This window comes from Salmo salar, chromosome ssa01 (assembly GCF_905237065.1).
Source record: "Salmo salar chromosome ssa01, Ssal_v3.1, whole genome shotgun sequence".
NCBI lineage: Eukaryota > Metazoa > Chordata > Actinopteri > Salmoniformes > Salmonidae > Salmo > Salmo salar.
Genome location: NC_059442.1, coordinates 1,908,514 through 1,928,026, shown reverse-complemented (window position 1 = coordinate 1,928,026; position 19,513 = coordinate 1,908,514). Strand labels below are relative to the sequence as shown.

The 19,513-nt window shown below is 45.3% G+C and overlaps 1 protein-coding gene across 10 annotated transcripts in view; it reads left to right on the top strand.

The window, feature by feature from the left end:
* The window catches only part of LOC106610160 (attractin), a 210,059-nt gene that overhangs the window by 28,708 nt on the left and 161,838 nt on the right, over positions 1-19,513 (top strand). For all 10 annotated transcript variants that reach the window (XR_006761182.1, XM_045704612.1, XM_045704577.1 and 7 more), the window contains exons 7-9: positions 5,550-5,640; positions 6,527-6,776; positions 12,251-12,434. Coding sequence is in view for 9 of the 10 variants with exons in the window: in XM_045704612.1 (XP_045560568.1) it covers positions 5,550-5,640; positions 6,527-6,776; positions 12,251-12,434 (525 nt within the window). In the remaining variant the exon portion in view is untranslated. The remainder of the gene's footprint in view (positions 1-5,549; positions 5,641-6,526; positions 6,777-12,250; positions 12,435-19,513) is intronic.

The following is a 19,513-nucleotide window of genomic DNA, read 5'->3' as shown; positions in this document are numbered from 1 at the left end:
AGACCCTGGTGGCTTGTCATTGTTGATAGACAACAACAAAACATTCACCTCTTCCATACTGACTTTATGGTGTTCAAAAGTACAATTCTTATCTTTTCATAATTTGGTCAGATATACTTGTATGTGTAGTGTCAGCGTTTGTTGCTGGCGTGGCTGGCATGTCATGCCCAAGATTGTTAATCTTGCCAATAAAAAAGGAATTAAAGTAGTTGCCATATCTTTTGCCTCTACCCTCATCAATCCAAGGGGATTTAACAGTTTTTAGTAATTTTATTAAAGGGTGAATGCTTATTAGTAACTGGAATAAGCAATTGCAGCGTTTGGTTGCTCCTCATTACACACCACAGACCAGCAAATATTCTTTACATCATCAACATTGGGATCACTACAAAACTTATTGTGTGATCTCATATACACTACATTAGGCCCAGCCTTTGGAACTTTGGTTTTCCTAAATATGTCTGCTATATTGTGATCAATACATCCGATGGATTTTTATACCGCTTTAAAGCAAATTTTTGCTGCATTAGTAAAGATGTGATGAATACATGTTGATGATCACCCCTGTGCTGTTTGTAACTACCCTGGTAGGTTGACTGATTACCTGAACCAGGTTTTTTTTCTTGAGTCGGCAGCTTGATGAAAGTCTATGATGCCATCCGTACTATTGGCCAATGTACAATCGCTGGATAATCAATTGGACGGACTAAAAGCACGTACATCCTACCAACGGGACATTAAAAACCGTAATATCTTATGTTTCACCGAGTCATGGCTGAACGACAACATGCGGTACATATAGTTGGCAGGTTATGCACTGTATCGGCAGGATAGAACAGCAGCCTCTAAGACAAGGGGTGGCGGTCTATGTATATTTGTAAACAACAGCTGGTGCACGATATCTAAGGAAGTCTCGAGGTTTTGCTCGCCTGAGGTAGAGTATCTCATGATAAGCTGTATACCACACTATCTACCTAGAGAGTTTTCATCTGTATTTTTCATAGCGGTCTACATACCACCACAGATCGATGCTGGCACTAAGACCACACTCAATGAGCTGTATACGGCCATAAGCAAACAGGAAAACACTCATCCAGAGGCGGCGCTCCTAGTGGCCAGGGACTTTAATGCAGGGAAACTTAAATCCGTTTTGCCTAATTTATATCAGCATGTTAAATGTGCAACCAGAGGGAAGAAAACTCTAGACCACCTTTACTCCACACACAGAGACGCGTACAAAGCTCTCCCTCGCCCTCCATTTGGCAAATCTGACCATAATTCTATCCTCCTGATTCCTGCTTACAAGCAGAAATTAAAGCAGGAAGCACCAGTGACTCTGTCAATAAAAAAGTGGTCAGATGAAGCAGATGCTAAGCTACAGGACTGTTTTGCTAGCACAGACTGGAATATGTTCTGGGATTCTTCCGATGGCATTGGGGAGTACACCACATCAGTCACTAGCTTCATCAATAAGTGCATCGATGATGTCGTCCCCACAGTGACTGTACGTACATAACCCAACCAGAAGCCATGAATTACAGGCAACATCTGCACTGAGCTAAAGGGTAGAGCTGCCGCTTTCAAAGAGCGGGACTCTAACCCGGAAGCTTATATGAAATCCCGCTATGCCCCCCGACAAACCATCAAACAGGCAAAGTGTCGATACAGGACTAAGATCGAATCCTACTACACTAGCTCTGACGCTTGTCGGATGTGGCAGGGCTTGCAAACTATTACAGACTACAAAGGGAAGCATAGCTGAGAGCTGCCCAGTGACACCAGCCTACCAGACGAGCTGAATTACTTCTATGCTCGCTTCGAGGCAAGTAACACTGTTGTATTCGGCGCATGTGACAATTAAAAATGAATTTTATTTGATTTTGATTTCCCACGTATTATCCAGATACTGACCGTTAGCACTTGGTGGTCTATAGCAGCTTCCCACCAGAATGGGCTTTAGGTGAGGCAGATGATCCTGTAGCCATATTACTTCAACAGTATTTAACATTATCCAGATACTGACTGTAAGCACTTGGTGGTCTATAGCAGCTTCCCACAAGAATGGGCTTTAGGTGAGGCAGATGGACCTGTAGCCATATTACTTCAACAGTATTTAACATGAGATCCTCTCTAATATTTACAGGAATGAGGTTCTTAATATAGGGCGCATTACCACCCTCCATTGGCATTTCTGTGTTTTCTGTAGATGTGGTAGCAATACATGTTTATAACATGTATTGCTACCACTGTATTATCTATGTGAGTTACAGAGATAGTCAGAAAATGAATGTGATCTGTTACTAGCAAGTTATTGACTTCATGAACCTTGTTTCTTAGGCTACATATGTTAACTTGGGCTATTTTTTTTTTTTTCTGGGATGCTTGCTTCTTTTCATTGCTTTACTGGGAATCTTAGCGGCAGTAGACATGCTGATGTTATTTATGTTAGTGCAGGGTGAGCTGCACACAGTGGACTTCCTACTAGGGCACACCGCCTCAGCGCTAACAGTATCTCTGGCTCATAGGGACATGATTACTAAATACAATATATGTGGGATCAGCAGAGGCATTCAGGGCAGTAAGACAGACATAAATTAGGTTACTACAGTGTCTTCCTATGCCCTTGGGATAATTTACATTTGCTGGACCATTATGCCAACTCAGCGACACAACGGTAGGGATTAACTGAGCTGGGCTTGGTTCAATGATAAGTCATTTTCTCAACACTTCCTTATAATGCTGTGAAAGGATCCAGGAACCCAAATGATTTGTGTGGATCCCATCCCTCCTCAGGAAACGAGCTTTGTTTCCAGAAGGTTTTCAAAATTGTCATTAAATGTAACACCCACAGAGCTACAACTTCCTTGAACTAGTTCCTTGAACTAGTTCCTTGAACTAGTTCCAGAACTAGTTCCAGAAAACTCTCTAGGTCGATAGTGTGGTGTACAGCTTATCATGAGATACTCTACCTCAGGCGAGCAAAACCTCAAGACTTCCTTAGATATCGTGCACCAGCTGTTGGACGGCTAAAAGATATGGACGGCTAAAAGACTGCTGAACCGTTCAATGCCACGATTTAGGGAGGGCAGAGGGCCAGATATTATTGGATGTTTGTTGGTGTCAAGCAGAGAACCAATCAGTTCTTTAAAATCCATCTTTAGCTGTTCTAAGTTGCCCTTCATAATGTCATTGAATCCCACTAAATTTCCTGATGCTGGTTTATAATGTTTGGGAGCAGCTTATTGATGTCCTGTACTCGTGCTCCTGGATAGCACAACGTTTTTGCTCCAGGGACTGAGACATTTCTCACCATTGAACTGCCCAAATACGACGGCCGGAGAAGGGAATCGAGAAATGTGCTCATTCCTACCCCTCACACAATTGGTTGAACCTTTCACGGGTCCACGAGAAGCAGGATAGTGTACGCCTGCTGCTGCCGGCGATAGGTCCAGACCTCCCACAGCAGGCAGTGCCCCATCAGATCCAGAGAGAGGGGAAAGGAGCCAAACTCGACAACGAAGCCAGCTGGAGTCAGCTTTGTCGCAGACACAAGCAGTACCAGCGATGAAGGTGCAAGTAGATCAGGCACCATTGCATCGCAGCTATTCCTTATGTTTATCTGATCCGAACCTCTCGCAGTTACTCTCGTCCGCTGCCTTCGGTTTCCACGACTTGTGACATGGGACCAGGGCTGTCTGGAACAATCTTCTTGTTGTTCTCAGTCTACTCCATTACAAGATTGAGGAAGATAAGCAGATGGAGAGGACTTCCTTGGCAGGCTAGTTCCAGGAAGCACAGGCCATTCGGATAGGGACAGATGGAGAGGACTTCCTTGGCAGGCTAGTTCCAGGAAGCACAGGCCATTCGGATAGGGACAGATGGAGAGGACTTCCTTGGCGGGCTAGTTCCAGGAAGCACAGGCCATTCGGATAGGGACAGATGACAAGGCGCGGATACATCCATTAGGCTGAGCGGCGTCCAGCCATAGGAGTTGATAGCTAGAAAGTTCCAATTTGCCTTCTCCCCATAAATTTGAGCAGAATTGTGATTTGTTTGCTGAACATTGCCACCTCATTCCTGTAGTCCTCCGCTAGCAAATATGTGCTACATTGGAACTCTGGATTGTCAATATTGTCCCAGACAAGACCGTAATAAACACAGCTTCTACAGCGCTGGAAACGTTCGTTAGCTATTTCAGACGAAGCGGGCTCTATTGCAACCTGGCTAGCTAGGTGGCTAGTTAGTAGCAGGTGTTGACATAAACACTTATGACATTTCTTTAAAAATAAATCAAAAGGCCTCACGAGTGGCGCAGTTTATTGGTAAGATTAACAATCTTGGGCATGACATGCCAGCCACATTCTGGGTTCGAGTCCAGCCTCCGCGGCCACGACCGGGAGACCCATGGGGCGGTGCACAATTGGCCCAGCGCCGTCCGAGTTAGGGGAGGGTTTGGCCGGCAGGGGTGTCTTTGTCCCATCGCGCACTAGCAACTCCTGTGCAGTTCACTCTGACACGGTCTCCAGGTGTACGGTGTTTCCTCCGACACATTGGTGCGGCTGGCTTCCTGATTAAGTTTTCATTGTGTCAATAAACAGTGTGACTTGGTTGGGTTGTATTTCGGAGGACGCACGGCTCTCGACCTTCGCCTCTCCCGAGTTCGTACGGGAGTTGCAGCGATGAGACAAGACTGTAACTACCAATTGGATAACACGAAATTGGGGAGAAAAAAAGAGTACAAAAAATAAAAAATCTAAAATAACACTGGACATTATGATATCACATATTAGCTGTGTGTGTATTAAATATCAGCTCTGTACCAGGACAGTTGTTCCTATCCGGCTTGAAGGACCATGGAAAACAATGTCCCCTTATCAGTGGCCTCTGAAAGAGGTGCCTGTTTCCCATCCTGTACTCAACGGCTAGGTTTCCCAGACACACATTAAGCCTAGTCCTGGACAAGAGAGTGGACTCAATGGAGAACCTTATCTGTGACCAAACCCCTACCTGGTCCTGGCCTACCTGGTCCTGGCCTACCTGGTCCTGGCCTACCTGGTCCCGGCCTACCTGGTCCTGGTCTACCTCGTCCTGGTCTACCTGGTCCTACCTGGTCCTGGCCTACATGGTCCTGGTGTACCTGGTCCTGGCCTACCTGGTCCCGGCCTACCTGGTCCCGGTCTACCTGGCCCGGTCTACCTGGCCCCGGTCTACCTGGTCCTGGCCTACCTGGTCCTGGCCTACCTGGTCCTGGTCTACCTGGTCCCGGCCTACCTGGTCCCGGCCTACCTGGTCCCGGCCTACCTGGTCCCGGCCTACCTGGTCCCGGCCTACCTGGTCCCGGCCTACCTGGTCCCGGCCTACCTGGTCCCGGTCTACCTGGTCCCGGTCTACCTGGTCCTGGCCTACCTGGTCCTGGTCTACCTGGTCCCGGCCTACCTGGTCCCGGTCTACCTGGTCCTGGCCTACCTGGTCCTGGCCTACCTGGTCCTGGCTTTGATGCTCAGTGGTCCTGAACTTCTCTCTCTCTCTCTCTCTCTCTCTCCTCCCAGGTATAACCTCAGCTCCCATCGCTGGCTGTCTCTCAACCGCTCTGTCAACTCAGTCATGGGACGATATGGACACTCTCTGGCACTACATGAGGTATGTGTTCTAGAGGCATGTTAGCTAGTCATGATGTAGAAACATTGATGAAGTAATAACACTAGTATTGCCCCTGTTATACCCTAGTTTTTTAGAATGTGGGTCTTGGGTTAGAGTTCACTGTCTGCATCTGTGATACTAAAGAAATGTTCTTTATCTCAAGCGTTAATTAATTCTCAATAAATCTCTCCAAACCCTGTGGCCATTATCAACAGTAAGCAATTAAGGTTAAGTCATAAGCTGTCATGACTTGTCCTCCTCTCTGACGTCCTGTTCCTCCTCTCTAACGTCCTGTTCCTCCTCCTCTCTGACGTCCTGTTCCTCCTCCTCTCTGACGTCCTGTTCCTCCTCCTCTCTGACGTCCTGTTCCTCCTCCTCTCTGACGTCCTGTTCCTCCTCCTCTCTGACGTCCTGTTCCTCCTCTCTAACGTCCTGTTCCTCCTCCTCTCTGACGTCCTGTTCCTCCTCCTCTCTGACGTCCTGTTCCTCCTCCTCTCTGACGTCCTGTTCCTCCTCCTCTCTGACGTCCCGTTCCTCCTCCTCTCTGACGTCCTGTTCCTCCTCCTCTCTGACGTCCTGTTCCTCCTCCTCTCTAACGTCCTGTTCCTCCTCCTCTCTGACGTCCTGTTCCTCCTCCTCTCTGACGTCCCGTTCCTCCTCCTCTCTGACGTCCTGTTCCTCCTCCTCTCTGACGTCCTGTTCCTCCTCCTCTCTAACGTCCTGTTCCTCCTCCTCTCTGACGTCCTGTTCCTCCTCCTCTCTAACGTCCTGTTCCTCCTCCTCTCTGACGTCCTGTTCCTCCTCCTCTCTGACGTCCTGTTCCTCCTCCTCTCTGACGTCCTGTTCCTCCTCCTCTCTGACGTCCTGTTCCTCCTCTCTAACCCAGGGAAAGATCTACATGTACGGTGGGAAGATAGACTCTACTGGCAACGTGACCAGCCAGCTGTGGGTGTTCCACATCCAGAACCAGACCTGGGTGTCCCTCTCCGCTGGAGCCCAGGAACAGTGGGCCGTGGTGGGACACTCTGCTCATGTAGTGCCCCCCCTGCTGGAGGGAGGCAGTCCGGTCATGCTGGTCCTCTTCGGACACTGCCCTCTATATGGATACATCAGCCAGGTGCAGCAGTACGACATCGGTGAGTGATGATGATGATGATGATGATGAAGTATACAGTGCCTTCAGAAAGTGTTCACACCCCTTGACTTATTCCCCACTTTGTTCTTACAGCCTGAATTTAAAATGGATTAAATGTAGATATTTTTTTGGTCACTGGCCTACCCACAATACCCCATAATGTCAACGTGGATTTATGTTTTTAAAAATGTTTACAAATTAATTAAAAATGAAAAGCTGAAATGTCTTGAGTCAATAAGTATTCAACCCTTTTGTTATGGTCAGCCTAAATAAGTTCAGGAGTAAAACTGTGCTGAACAAGTCACATAATAAATTGCATGGACTCTGTGAGCAGTAATAGTGTTAAACATGGTTTTTGAATGACTACCTCATCTCTGTACTCCACACATACAATTATCTGTAAGGTCCCTCAGTCCAGCAGTGAATTTCAAACACAGATTCAACCACAAAGACCAGGGAGGTTTTCCAATGCCTCACAAAGAAGGGCACCTATTGGTAGATGGTGGTAAGAAGGGCTCCTATTGGTAGATGGGTAAAAAAAAAAGCAGACACAGAATATCCTTTTGAGTGTGGTGAAGTTATTAACTACACTTTGGCTGGTGTATCAATTCACCCGGTCTACACTGTCAGCCAGAGAAATATGCTGAGAAGGATTATCACCACAGCAAGCAAGGTACTGGGAGTCCAACAGACAGGCCTGGATGAGATCTTTAAGGTCAGCGCCCTCCGCAAGGTACTTGGAGTCCAACAGACAGGCCTGGAGGAGATCTTTAAGGTCAGGTTCCTCCCCAAGGTACTGGGAGTCAAACAGACAGGCCTGGAGGAGATCTTTAAGGTCAGGTTCCTCCCCAAGGTACTGGGAGTCAAACAGACAGGCCTGGATGAGATCTTTAAGGTCAGGTTCCTCCCCAAGGTACTGGGAGTCCAACAGACAGGCCTGGATGAGATCTTTAAAGGTCAGGTTCCTCCCCAAGGTACTGGGAGTCCAACAGACAGGCCTGGATGAGATCTTTGAGGTCAGGTTCCTCCCCAATGTACTTGGAGTCCAACAGACAGGCCTGGATGAGATCTTTAAAGGTCAGGTTCCTCCCCAATGTACTTGGAGTCCAACAGACAGGCCTGGAGGAGATCTTTAAGACCGTCAGTAAGTAAGCAAAGATACAGGCGTCCTTCCAGACCCAGTACAAAGATACAGGCGTCCTTCCAGACCCAGTACAAAGATACAGGCGTCCTTCCAGACCCAGTACAAAGATACAGGCGTCCTTCCAGACCCAGTACAAAGATACAGGCGTCCTTCCTGACCCAGTCACTACAAAGATACAGGCGTCCTTCCAGACCCAGTCACTACAAAGATACAGGCGTCCTTCCAGACCCAGTACAAAGATACAGGCGTCCTTCCAGACCCAGTCACTACAAAGATACAGGCGTCCTTCCAGACCCAGTACAAAGATACAGGCGTCCTTCCAGACCCAGTCACTACAAAGATACAGGCGTCCTTCCTGACCCAGTACAAAGATACAGGCGTCCTTCCAGACCCAGTCACTACAAAGATACAGGCGTCCTTCCAGACCCAGTACAAAGACACAGGCGTCCTTCCAGACCCAGTCACTACAAAGATACAGGCGTCCTTCCAGACCCAGTACAAAGATACAGGCGTCCTTCCAGACCCAGTACAAAGATACAGGCGTCCTTCCAGACCCAGTACAAAGATACAGGCGTCCTTCCTGACCCAGTACAAAGATACAGGCGTCCTTCCTGACCCAGTACAAAGATACAGGCGTCCTTCCAGACCCAGTACAAAGATACAGGCGTCCTTCCAGACCCAGTACAAAGATACAGGCGTCCTTCCAGACCCAGTACAAAGATACAGGCGTCCTTCCAGACCCAGTACAAAGATACAGGCGTCCTTCCAGACCCAGTACAAAGATACAGGCGTCCTTCCTGACCCAGTACAAAGATACAGGCGTCCTTCCAGACCCACTACAAAGATACAGGCGTCCTTCCAGACCCAGTACAAAGATACAGGCGTCCTTCCAGACCCAGTCACTACAAAGATACAGGCGTCCTTCCAGACCCAGTACAAAGATACAGGCGTCCTTCCAGACCCAGTCACTACAAAGATACAGGCGTCCTTCCAGACCCAGTACAAAGATACAGGCGTCCTTCCTGACCCAGTACAAAGATACAGGCGTCCTTCCTGACCCAGTCACTACAAAGATACAGGCGTCCTTCCAGACCCAGTACAAAGACACAGGCGTCCTTCCTGACCCAGTACAAAGATACAGGCGTCCTTCCAGACCCAGTACAAAGATACAGGCGTCCTTCCAGACCCAGTACAAAGATACAGGCGTCCTTCCAGACCCAGTACAAAGATACAGGCGTCCTTCCAGACCCAGTACAAAGATACAGGCGTCCTTCCAGACCCAGTCACTACAAAGATACAGGCGTCCTTCCAGACCCAGTACAAAGATACAGGCGTCCTTCCAGACCCAGTACAAAGATACAGGCGTCCTTCCTGACCCAGTACAAAGATACAGGCGTCCTTCCAGACCCAGTACAAAGATACAGGCGTCCTTCCAGACCTAGTACAAAGATACAGGCGTCCTTCCAGACCCAGTACAAAGATACAGGCGTCCTTCCAGACCCAGTACAAAGATACAGGCGTCCTTCCAGACCCAGTACAAAGATACAGGCGTCCTTCCAGACCCAGTACAAAGATACAGGCGTCCTTCCAGACCCAGTCACTACAAAGATACAGGCGTCCTTCCAGACCCAGTCACTACAAAGATACAGGCGTCCTTCCAGACCCAGTCACACAAAGATACAGGCGTCCTTCCAGACCCAGTACAAAGATACAGGCGTCCTTCCAGACCCAGTTACAAAGATACAGGCGTCCTTCCAGACCCAGTACAAAGATACAGGCGTCCTTCCAGACCCAGTCACTACAAAGATACAGGCGTCCTTCCAGACCCAGTCACTACAAAGATACAGGCGTCCTTCCAGACCCAGTCACTACAAAGATACAGGCGTCCTTCCAGACCCAGTACAAAGATACAGGCGTCCTTCCAGACCCAGTACAAAGATACAGGCGTCCTTCCAGACCCAGTCACTACAAAGATACAGGCGTCCTTCCAGACCCAGTACAAAGATACAGGCGTCCTTCCTGACCCAGTACAAAGATACAGGCGTCCTTCCAGACCCAGTCACTACAAAGATACAGGCGTCCTTCCAGACCCAGTACAAAGATACAGGCGTCCTTCCAGACCCAGTACAAAGACACAGGCGTCCTTCCAGACCCAGTACAAAGACACAGGCGTCCTTCCAGACCCAGTCTACAAAGATACAGGCGTCCTTCCAGACCCAGTCACAAAGATACAGGCGTCCTTCCAGACCCAGTACAAAGATACAGGCGTCCTTCCAGACCCACTACAAAGATACAGGCGTCCTTCCAGACCCACTACAAAGATACAGGCGTCCTTCCAGACCCAGTCACTACAAAGATACAGGCGTCCTTCCAGACCCAGTCTACAAAGATACAGGCGTCCTTCCAGACCCAGTACAAAGATACAGGCGTCCTTCCAGACCCAGTCACTACAAAGATACAGGCGTCCTTCCAGACCCAGTACAAAGATACAGGCGTCCTTCCTGACCCAGTACAAAGACACAGGCGTCCTTCCAGACCCAGTACAAAGACACAGGCGTCCTTCCAGACCCAGTACAAAGATACAGGCGTCCTTCCAGACCCAGTACAAAGATACAGGCGTCCTTCCAGACCCAGTACAAAGATACAGGCGTCCTTCCAGACCCAGTACAAAGATACAGGCGTCCTTCCAGACCCATGGATGAGATTTATTTTTAAATCCATTTTGATTTCAGGCTGTAACACCACAAAATGTGGAATAGTACAGAATACTAGAAATACTTTCTGAAGGCACTGTGAATAGGATTTATATGACGCAAAGACATGTGTGGAACACTTTTATAAATACTATTTTCCTCCTATAAAGTTGTGGATTTACTTGACTGTTTTTCATCTTTGGTCCTTAAGTTTAGCAGCGTCCTATAAACAGATTAGTATCATTAATTAAATGTGTTTAGTTTGGTCCCCTTGTAACTATAAACTAAAGACAGAACGCTTGTGTTATTGTTTCAGATGTGGATTACAGTTATGTTATGTGACACAGTGCATTCGGAGCCGTTTTTAGACATTTTGGCAAATTTATTAAAAATAAAAAACAGAAATACCTCATTTACATAAGTATTCAGACCCTTTGCTATGAGACTCAAAATAAAGCTCAGATGCATCCTGTTTCCATTGATCATCCTTGAGATGTTTCTACAACTTGATTGGAGTCCACCTGTAGTAAATTCAATTGATTGGACATGATTTGGAAAGGCACACACCTGTCTACATAAGGTCCCACAGTTGACAGTGCATGTCAGTGCAAAAACCAAGCCATGAGGTCGAAGGAATTGTCCATAGAGCTCAGAGACAGGATTTTGTCCAGGCACAGATCTGGGGAAGGGTACCAAAACATTTCTGAAGCATTGAAGGTCCCCGAGAACACGGTGGCCACTCCTCAGTAAAAGGCACATGACAGCCCCCTTGGAGTTTGCCAAAAGGCACCTAAAGGACTCTGACTATTAGAAACAAGATTCTCTGGTCTGATGAAACCAAGACTGAACTCTTTGGCCTGAATGCCAAGTGTCACATCTGGAGGAAGCGTGGCACCATCCCTACGGTGAAGCATGGCGGTGGCAGCATCATGTTGTGGGGATGTTTTTCAGCGGCAGGGACTGGGAGACTAGTCAGGATCAAAGGAAAGATGAACGGAGCAAAGTACAGAGAGATCCTTGATGAAAACCTGCTCCTGAGCGCTCAGGACCTCAGACTGGGGCGAAGGTTCACCTTCCAACAGGACAATGACCCTAAGCACACAGCCAAGACAACGCAGGAGTGGCTTCAGGACAATTTTCTGAATGTCCTTGAGTGGCCCAGCCAGAGCCCGGACTTGAACCTGATTGAACATCTCTGGAGAGACCTGAAAATAGCTGTGCAGCGACGCTCCCCATCCAACCTGACAGAGCTTGAGAGGATCTGCAGAGATGAATGGGGAGAAACTCCCCAAATACAGGTGTGCCAAACTTGTAGTGTCATACGCAAGAAGAATCGAGGCTGTAATCGCTGCCAAAGGTGCTTGAACAAATTACTGACTAAAGGGTTTGAATACTTTTGTGAATGTGATATTTTTGATAATTTTACAAACATTTCCGAAAACCTGTTTTTGCTTTGTCATTATGGGGTATTGTGTGTATATTGAGAAAGGATAAAAATAATTAATTTTAGAATAAGGCTGTAACGTAACAAAGTGGAAAAGGGTCTGAATACTTTCCGAATGCAGTGTATGTAGACCTTCCTCTGTTCTGTGACTGCTCCAGCTCGTGAGTATGTTCCTTGTTCTGTGACTGCTCCAGCTAGGAACACGTGGAGTGCAGTGGTTACGGATGGAGCCCTGGTACAGGGAGGGTACGGCCACAGCAGTGTGTTTGACCCCTCCTCTCGAGCCATCTACATCCACGGAGGGTACAAGGCCTTCAGCGCTAACAAGTACGGACTGTCCGGAGACCTGTACAAGTACGACGTGGACCGCAGCCGATGGTGAGTAGATCCTGCCTGAACAGAGCCACAACGTTTCATATTTTACACTGAACACTACAGCGGAAGCCAACTCATTATTCGCCGCTCTTTCATCCGGGTGAGGCTACAATACATTGAGTTTCGCAGGGAAGCTGTGAAGCCAGCTGTAGCCTATTGCCTGATTGTGTTCGTGAGTCTGTTATTAAAGGTGTATGTTTAGTGCTTTTCATTAAATCATGTATGGCTACACATTGTTATGGCCTAAAATAAATGTTGTTCATATGGGCAGAACATTGTAGCCTAGGCTAATTTAAATGTGTTCATATGGGCAGAATATTGTAGCCTAGGCCTCTATAAATGTTGTTCATATGGGCAGAATATTGTAGCCTAGGCCTCTATAAATGTTGTTCATATGGGCAGAATATTGTAGCCTAGGCCTCTATAAATGTTGTTCATATGGGCAGAATATTGTAGCTTGGGCCTCTATAAATGTTGTTCATATGGGCAGAATATTGTAGCCTAGGCCTCTATACATGTTGTTCATATGGGCAGAATATTGTAGCCTAGGCCTATATTTAATTTGTTGATATGGGCAGAATATTGTAGCCTAGGCCTATATAAATGTTGTTCATATGGGCAGAATATTGTAGCCTAAGCCTCTATAAATATGGTTATATAAAGTGTGGCGCCTGGAAAGTGCCTCAGCTACAGCATTTATTTGTCTGAAAAGTGTTCACTATGGCTTTTTAAATGCTGCCACAAAACCTTCTCTGGAGATAGTTTCGAAGCATTGAATGGGCATTTAACTTGTCGGTTAAGGAATGCCGCTTCTGAAGCGGGGCTAAAGTCCATTACTAGGTAACCAGAACTGTCAATCAGATTATTTCGAGCTGCCTGCTCGCAGACCACTCACACAGACTTACCAATACATTTAGTAGAAAGAGAACACATCTATCTACCCTACCATAAAACACTGCTTAGACAACACAACAACACGCCAATCAGCAACGTTTATTGTTGTCAGGGAAACAATAGAACATTCTATGCCAGAGCAGAATTCTACTGTCTGAAAATGTTTTTTTTAAATTGTCTGAAATGTTATGAATTGTGCCTGTCGACCCATTGCTGTAGCAGGTGTTCTATGCAGTGGTTGCCAAGGGAAGAAGAAAGATCAATATTTTTTTCGTCTCTGTTTAAAACAAATTCAGCTTCTTACAATTGAATTTATCTCACCGGAGAAAGCATCCGAGCCAGCAAGACGACGCCCCTCTGTCTCCCTGTGTGTAGGCCCTCTATCTGATGCTGTCTGGCCCAAACCAGAATGGCATTGTTGCCGCATGTAGCATTGAATGCACTGGAAGCAGCGATCATCTGGCCTCCATTGATTACATTTACAAATAAAATAATAGCCAATCAGCATTGTACTCAACTGTGAATGGTCCTGGTGCACCAAAAACAAAGTGTCAAGGGATGCCAGTTTTGATACAGGTGCATTATAATGGTCCATTCTAAATCAAAACACATTTCACACATACAGTACCAGTCCACAATTTGGACACACCTACTCATGAAAGGGTTTTTCTTTATTTTTACTATTTTCTACATTGTAGATAAATAGTGGAGACATCAAAACTATGAAATAACACGTATGGAATCCTGTAGGAACCAAAAAAGTGTTAAACAAATCAAAATATATTTTAGATTTTAGATTCTTCAAAGTAGCCACTTTGAGGAATTGAGGGTAGAACTTTGAGGAATTGAGGGTCCAACCTTTTCAACCTCCTGAGGGGCAAACGGTGCTGTCGATACTATAAAATCATATTATATCAAATAATGGCATGGGACTTACAAGCATATCTAGTCCCTCTTTGTGGCACCTGACCACATGAATGGACATTAGTCCAGGTGGGACAAAACTAGGGCCTGTAGGACCTGCCTTGTTGATAGTGTTGTTAAGAAGGTAGAAACTAGGGCCTGTAGGACCTGCCTTGTTGATAGTGTTGTTAAGAAGGTCGAGGTCTAGGGCCTGTAGGACCTGCCTTGTTGATAGTGTTGTTAAGAAGGTAGAAACTAGGGCCTGTAGGACCTGCCTTGTTGATAGTGTTGTTAAGAAGGTAGAAACTAGGGCCTGTAGGACCTGCCTTGTTGATAGTGTTGTTAAGAAGGTAGAAACTAGGGCCTGTGGAACCTGCCTTGTTGATAGTGTTGTTAAGAAGGTAGAAACTAGGGCCTGTAGGACCTGCCTTGTTGATAGTGCTGTTAAGAAGGTAGAAACTAGGGCCTGTAGGACCTGCCTTGTTGATAGTGTTGTTAAGAAGGCAGAGCAGCGCTTTATCATGGACAGACTTCTCCCCATCTTAGCGACTGTTGTATCAACATGTTTTGACCGTAACAGTTTACAATCCAGGGTTATTCCAAGCAGTTTAGTCTCCTCAACTTGCTCAATATCCACATTATTCATTACAATATTTAGTTGAGGTTCAGGGTTTAGTGAATGATTTGTCCCAAATACAATGCTTTTAATATTTAGGACTTACTTCATATCTTGCCACACATTCTGAAGCTAACTGACTGCTCTTTAAGTGTTGCAGTGATTTCACTTGCTGTAGTAGCTGACGTGTATAGTGCTGGGTCATCAGCATACATAGACACACAGGCTTTACTGAGTGCAAGTGTCAGGTCATTAGTAAAGATTGACCAAATTAAGGGGCTTAGACAGCTGCCCTGGGGAATGCCTGACACTACCTTGATTATGTTGGAGAGGCTTCCATTAAATAACACCCTCTGTGTTCTGTTAGACAGGTAACTCTCAATCCACAATATATCCGGGAATGCAAAGCCATAACACATACTTTGTTCCACCAGCAGATCGTTAATGTCAAAAGCTGCACTGAAGTCTAACAAAATAGCTCCCACAATCTTTTTATTATCATTTTCAGTCATTTGCCTTACATGTTGAATGGCCTCCCTATAAACATGCTGAAAGTCTTTTATTTAGTTTTCTGTGAAATAATGTATCTGGTCATTTTTGTTGTTGTTTTTGTTAACTAAGTGTTGGTAACAGGCTGATTGGTCAGCTGTTTAAGCCAGTGAAGGGTGCTTTGCTATTTTTTTGGTAGCGGAATGACTTTTGCTTCCCTCCAGGCCTGAGGGGGCAAACTTTCCTGTAGGCTTACAGTGCCTTCAGAAAGCGCTCATAACCTTGACTTACTCTACATGTTGTTGTGTTACAGCCTGAATACAAAATGGATTAAATTGATTAAATTTTTTCACCCATCTACACACAATAACCCATAATGACAAAGGGAAAACATGTTTTTAGAAGTTTTTGCTCCTTTTTGGAAAATTAAATACAGATATCTTCTTTACATAAGTATTCACATCCCTGAGTCAGTATTTTGTAGAAGCATATTTGGCAGCAATTACTGCTGTGAGTGTTTCTGGGTAAGTCTCTAAGAGCTGTCCACAACTGGATTGTACAATATTTGCTCATTTATTATTTTCAAAATTCTTCAAGCTCTGTCAAATTGGTTGTTGATCATTGCTAGACAACCATTTTAAGGTCTTGCCATAGATTTTGAAGTAGATTTAAGTCAAAACTGTAACTCAGCCCCTGAGGAACATTCACTGTCTTTTTGGTAAGCAACTCCATTGTAGATTTGGCCTTGTGTCTTAGGTTGTTGTCCTGCTGAAAGGTGAATTCATCTCCCAGTGTCTGGTGGAGAGCAGACTGAACCAGGTGTTCCTCTAGGATTTTGCCTGTGCTTAACTCCATTCCATTTCTTTGGGCGCTGAAAAACTCCCCAGTCCTTAACGATTACAAGCATACCCATAACATGATGCAGCCACCACTATGCTTGAAAATATGGAGAGTGGTACTCAGTAATGTGTTGCATTGGATTTGCCCCAAACATAACACTTTGTATTCAGGACAAAAAGTAAATTACTTTGCCACATTTTTTTGCCTTGTTGCAAACAGGATGCATGTTTTGGAATATTATTCTGTAAGGGCTTCCTTCTTTTCACTCTGTCAGTTAGGTTAGTATTGTACTTAGCTCCATTTCATTCATGTTTTTATCCTGAAAATATAAGGGCACAAGGTGAGACTCAGATGCAGACACAGGAGGCAGATGGTAAGAGTCTTTGAACTTTAATAAATCCAAATAGGGATAGGCAAAAGAATGGTCGTGTAAAGGCAAAAATGGAGTCCAGAAAACAGGTCAAAATGAAGAATACGAAAGAATAGAAAAGGAGTATGGGAAACCGCGCTGGTTGACTTGAAAACATACAAGACAAACTGGCACAGAGAGACAGGAAACAGGGATAAATACACTGGGGCAGAGAGACAGGAAACACAGGGATAAATACACTGGGGCAGAGAGACAGGAAACACAGGGATAAATAGACTGGGGCAGAGAGACAGGAAACACAGGGATAAATACACTGGGGCAGAGAGACAGGAAACACAGGGATAAATACACTGGGGCAGAGAGACAGGAAACACAGGTATAAATACACTGGGGCAGAGAGACAGGAAACACAGGGATAAATACACTGAGAGACAGGAAACACAGGGATAAATACACTGGGGCAGAGACAGGAAACACAGGGATAAATACACTGGGGCAGAGAGACAGGAAACACAGGGATAAATACACTGGGGCAGAGAGACAGGAAACACAGGGATAAATACACTGGGGCAGAGACAGGAAACACAGGGATAAATACACTGGGGCAGAGAGACAGGAAACACAGGGATAAATACACTGGGGCAGAGAGACCTGGAGGGGGTGGAGACAATCACAGGAACAGGTGAAACAGATCAGGGTGAAACAGATCAGGGTGAAACAGATCAGGGTGAAACAGATCAGGGTGAAACAGATCAGGGTGAAACAGATCAGGGTGTAACAGATCAGGGTGAAACAGATCAGGGTGTAACAGATCAGGGTGAAACAGATCAGGGTGTAACAGATCAGGGTGAAACAGATCAGGGTGTAACAGATCAGGGTGAAACAGATCAGGGTGAAACAGACCAGGGTGAAACAGATCAGGGTGTAACAGATCAGGGTGAAACAGAAAAACTCACCAGTCCTTAACGATTATAAGCTTCCAAGTGGCGCGGTAGTCTATTCATTGTCTGTTTTTTTTGGGGGGGCCCATCTACCAATCGATGCCCTTCTTAGCGAGACATTGGAAAACCTCCCTGGTCTTTGTGGTTTAATCTGTGTTGGAAATTCACTGCTTGATTGCAGGATCTTACAGGTAATTGTGGGGTAGAGTTATGGGGTAGTCCTTCATAAATCATCACTATTATGCAACTTCTGACTTGAGACATGACTTCATCCTGATCTTATTTAGCTTTCCATAACAAAGGAGTTGAACACTACTTTTTCATTTTTTTATTATTAATTGGAAAACAATTCTAAAAAATATAATTACACTTTGACATTATGGGGTATTGTGTGTAGGCCAGGGACAAAAAAATAATCATTTTAAATTCAGGCTGTAACACAACAAAATGTAGAAAAAGTCATGGAATGTGAATACTTTCACAAGGTGATATCGTCCGCTATCGTTCTCAGTCATTTTCCATCCAAATTGTCAGACCCTGGTGGCTTGTCATTGTTGGACAACAATATTTTTTCCCACCGCTTCCATTCTCACTTTAGGGAATTCAAAATGACAATGTTTGTCTTTTCATCATTTGGTCAGTTAGGCATTGAGGTGTATTTTCAGAATTTGTCGTTGGCATGTCATGCCAAGTTATGCTAAACACAGTATGCCAGACACAGTTCTTGTGTCACTCTCCAGTTTCCCTTGTGTACCAAGAATTGTCCACCACCCAAAGGACATCCAGCCAACTGGACACAACTGTGGGAAGCATTGGAGTCAACATGGACCAGCATCCCTGTGGAACGCTTTCAACACCTTGTAGAGTCCATGTCCCAACAAATTGGGGCTGTTCTGAGGACAAAAGGGGAGAAGGGGCGCAACTCGACGTGAGGAAGGTGTTCTTTATGTTTTGTACTCTCAGTGTAGATAAATGCACACATGTGTTTCTAGTGTGGGCCTTGTCTTCTAAAAACGTTTTTTTATTTTATTTGAGTACTGAAAACAGTCAAATTGGGGTGAGGAACCATCTAACATCAAGTTGTAAAATAGTGAACTAGTCCTTTAAGTTTCAGCAAAGACCTCTTTTGAGGGTGTTAGTATTACATTTAGCCTCCATTTTATAATGCAGTTATTTGTCAGATATTCTTATCCACACGCTCTGATCCAGAGCGACTAACTGCAAGGGCTTTCAACTAATCTGTGAATAAGCTCTGTTCATACGTCCATATTAACAGCAGAGCCCGACCGATGGGCTGATATGGATGTATTTTATCAGCATTTAAAAGGGCTGATATAAAATGCGTAGAAAAAGCTATTCTTCATAGAATTTTATTTCGTTTTTGCATTTCATTATTTGTCCTGAAGAGGGCACTCTTTACATGGCTATAAACCAGTCTTGCCTGGCGCGCTACGGTAACACTGGACATATAACCCAACGCAACTTCACCAGTCGGAGAGTTGAGTTTCAATCCCTACAGAAAACATTTACATTTGTTGTTCCACCTATAATAATAATAATAATAATAATAATAATAATAATAATATTGGCTAATCAGTATCAGATCCAAAAATCTCATATGGGTCTGTCTCTAATCTCATATGGGTCTGCCTCTAATCTCATATGGGTCTGTCTCTAATCTCATATGGGTCAGTTAAAATCTCAGTTAAGAACTTATTTACAATGACAGCCTAGGAACAGTGGGTTAACTGCCTCGTTCAGGAGCAGAATGACAGATTTTTACCTTGTCAGCTCAGGGATTCGATCTAGTAACCTTTTGGATATTGGCCCAACGCTCTAACCACTAGGCTACCTGCCGCCCATATGTGTGTCCTATTCTCTATATAGTGCACTAGGTTTGTCCAGGGCCCATAGAGAATAGGGTGTCCTATTCTCTATATTGTGCACTAGGTTTGTCCAGGGCCCATAGAGAATAGGGTGTCCTATTCTCTATTTAGTGCACTAGGTTTGTCCAGGGCCCATAGAGAAT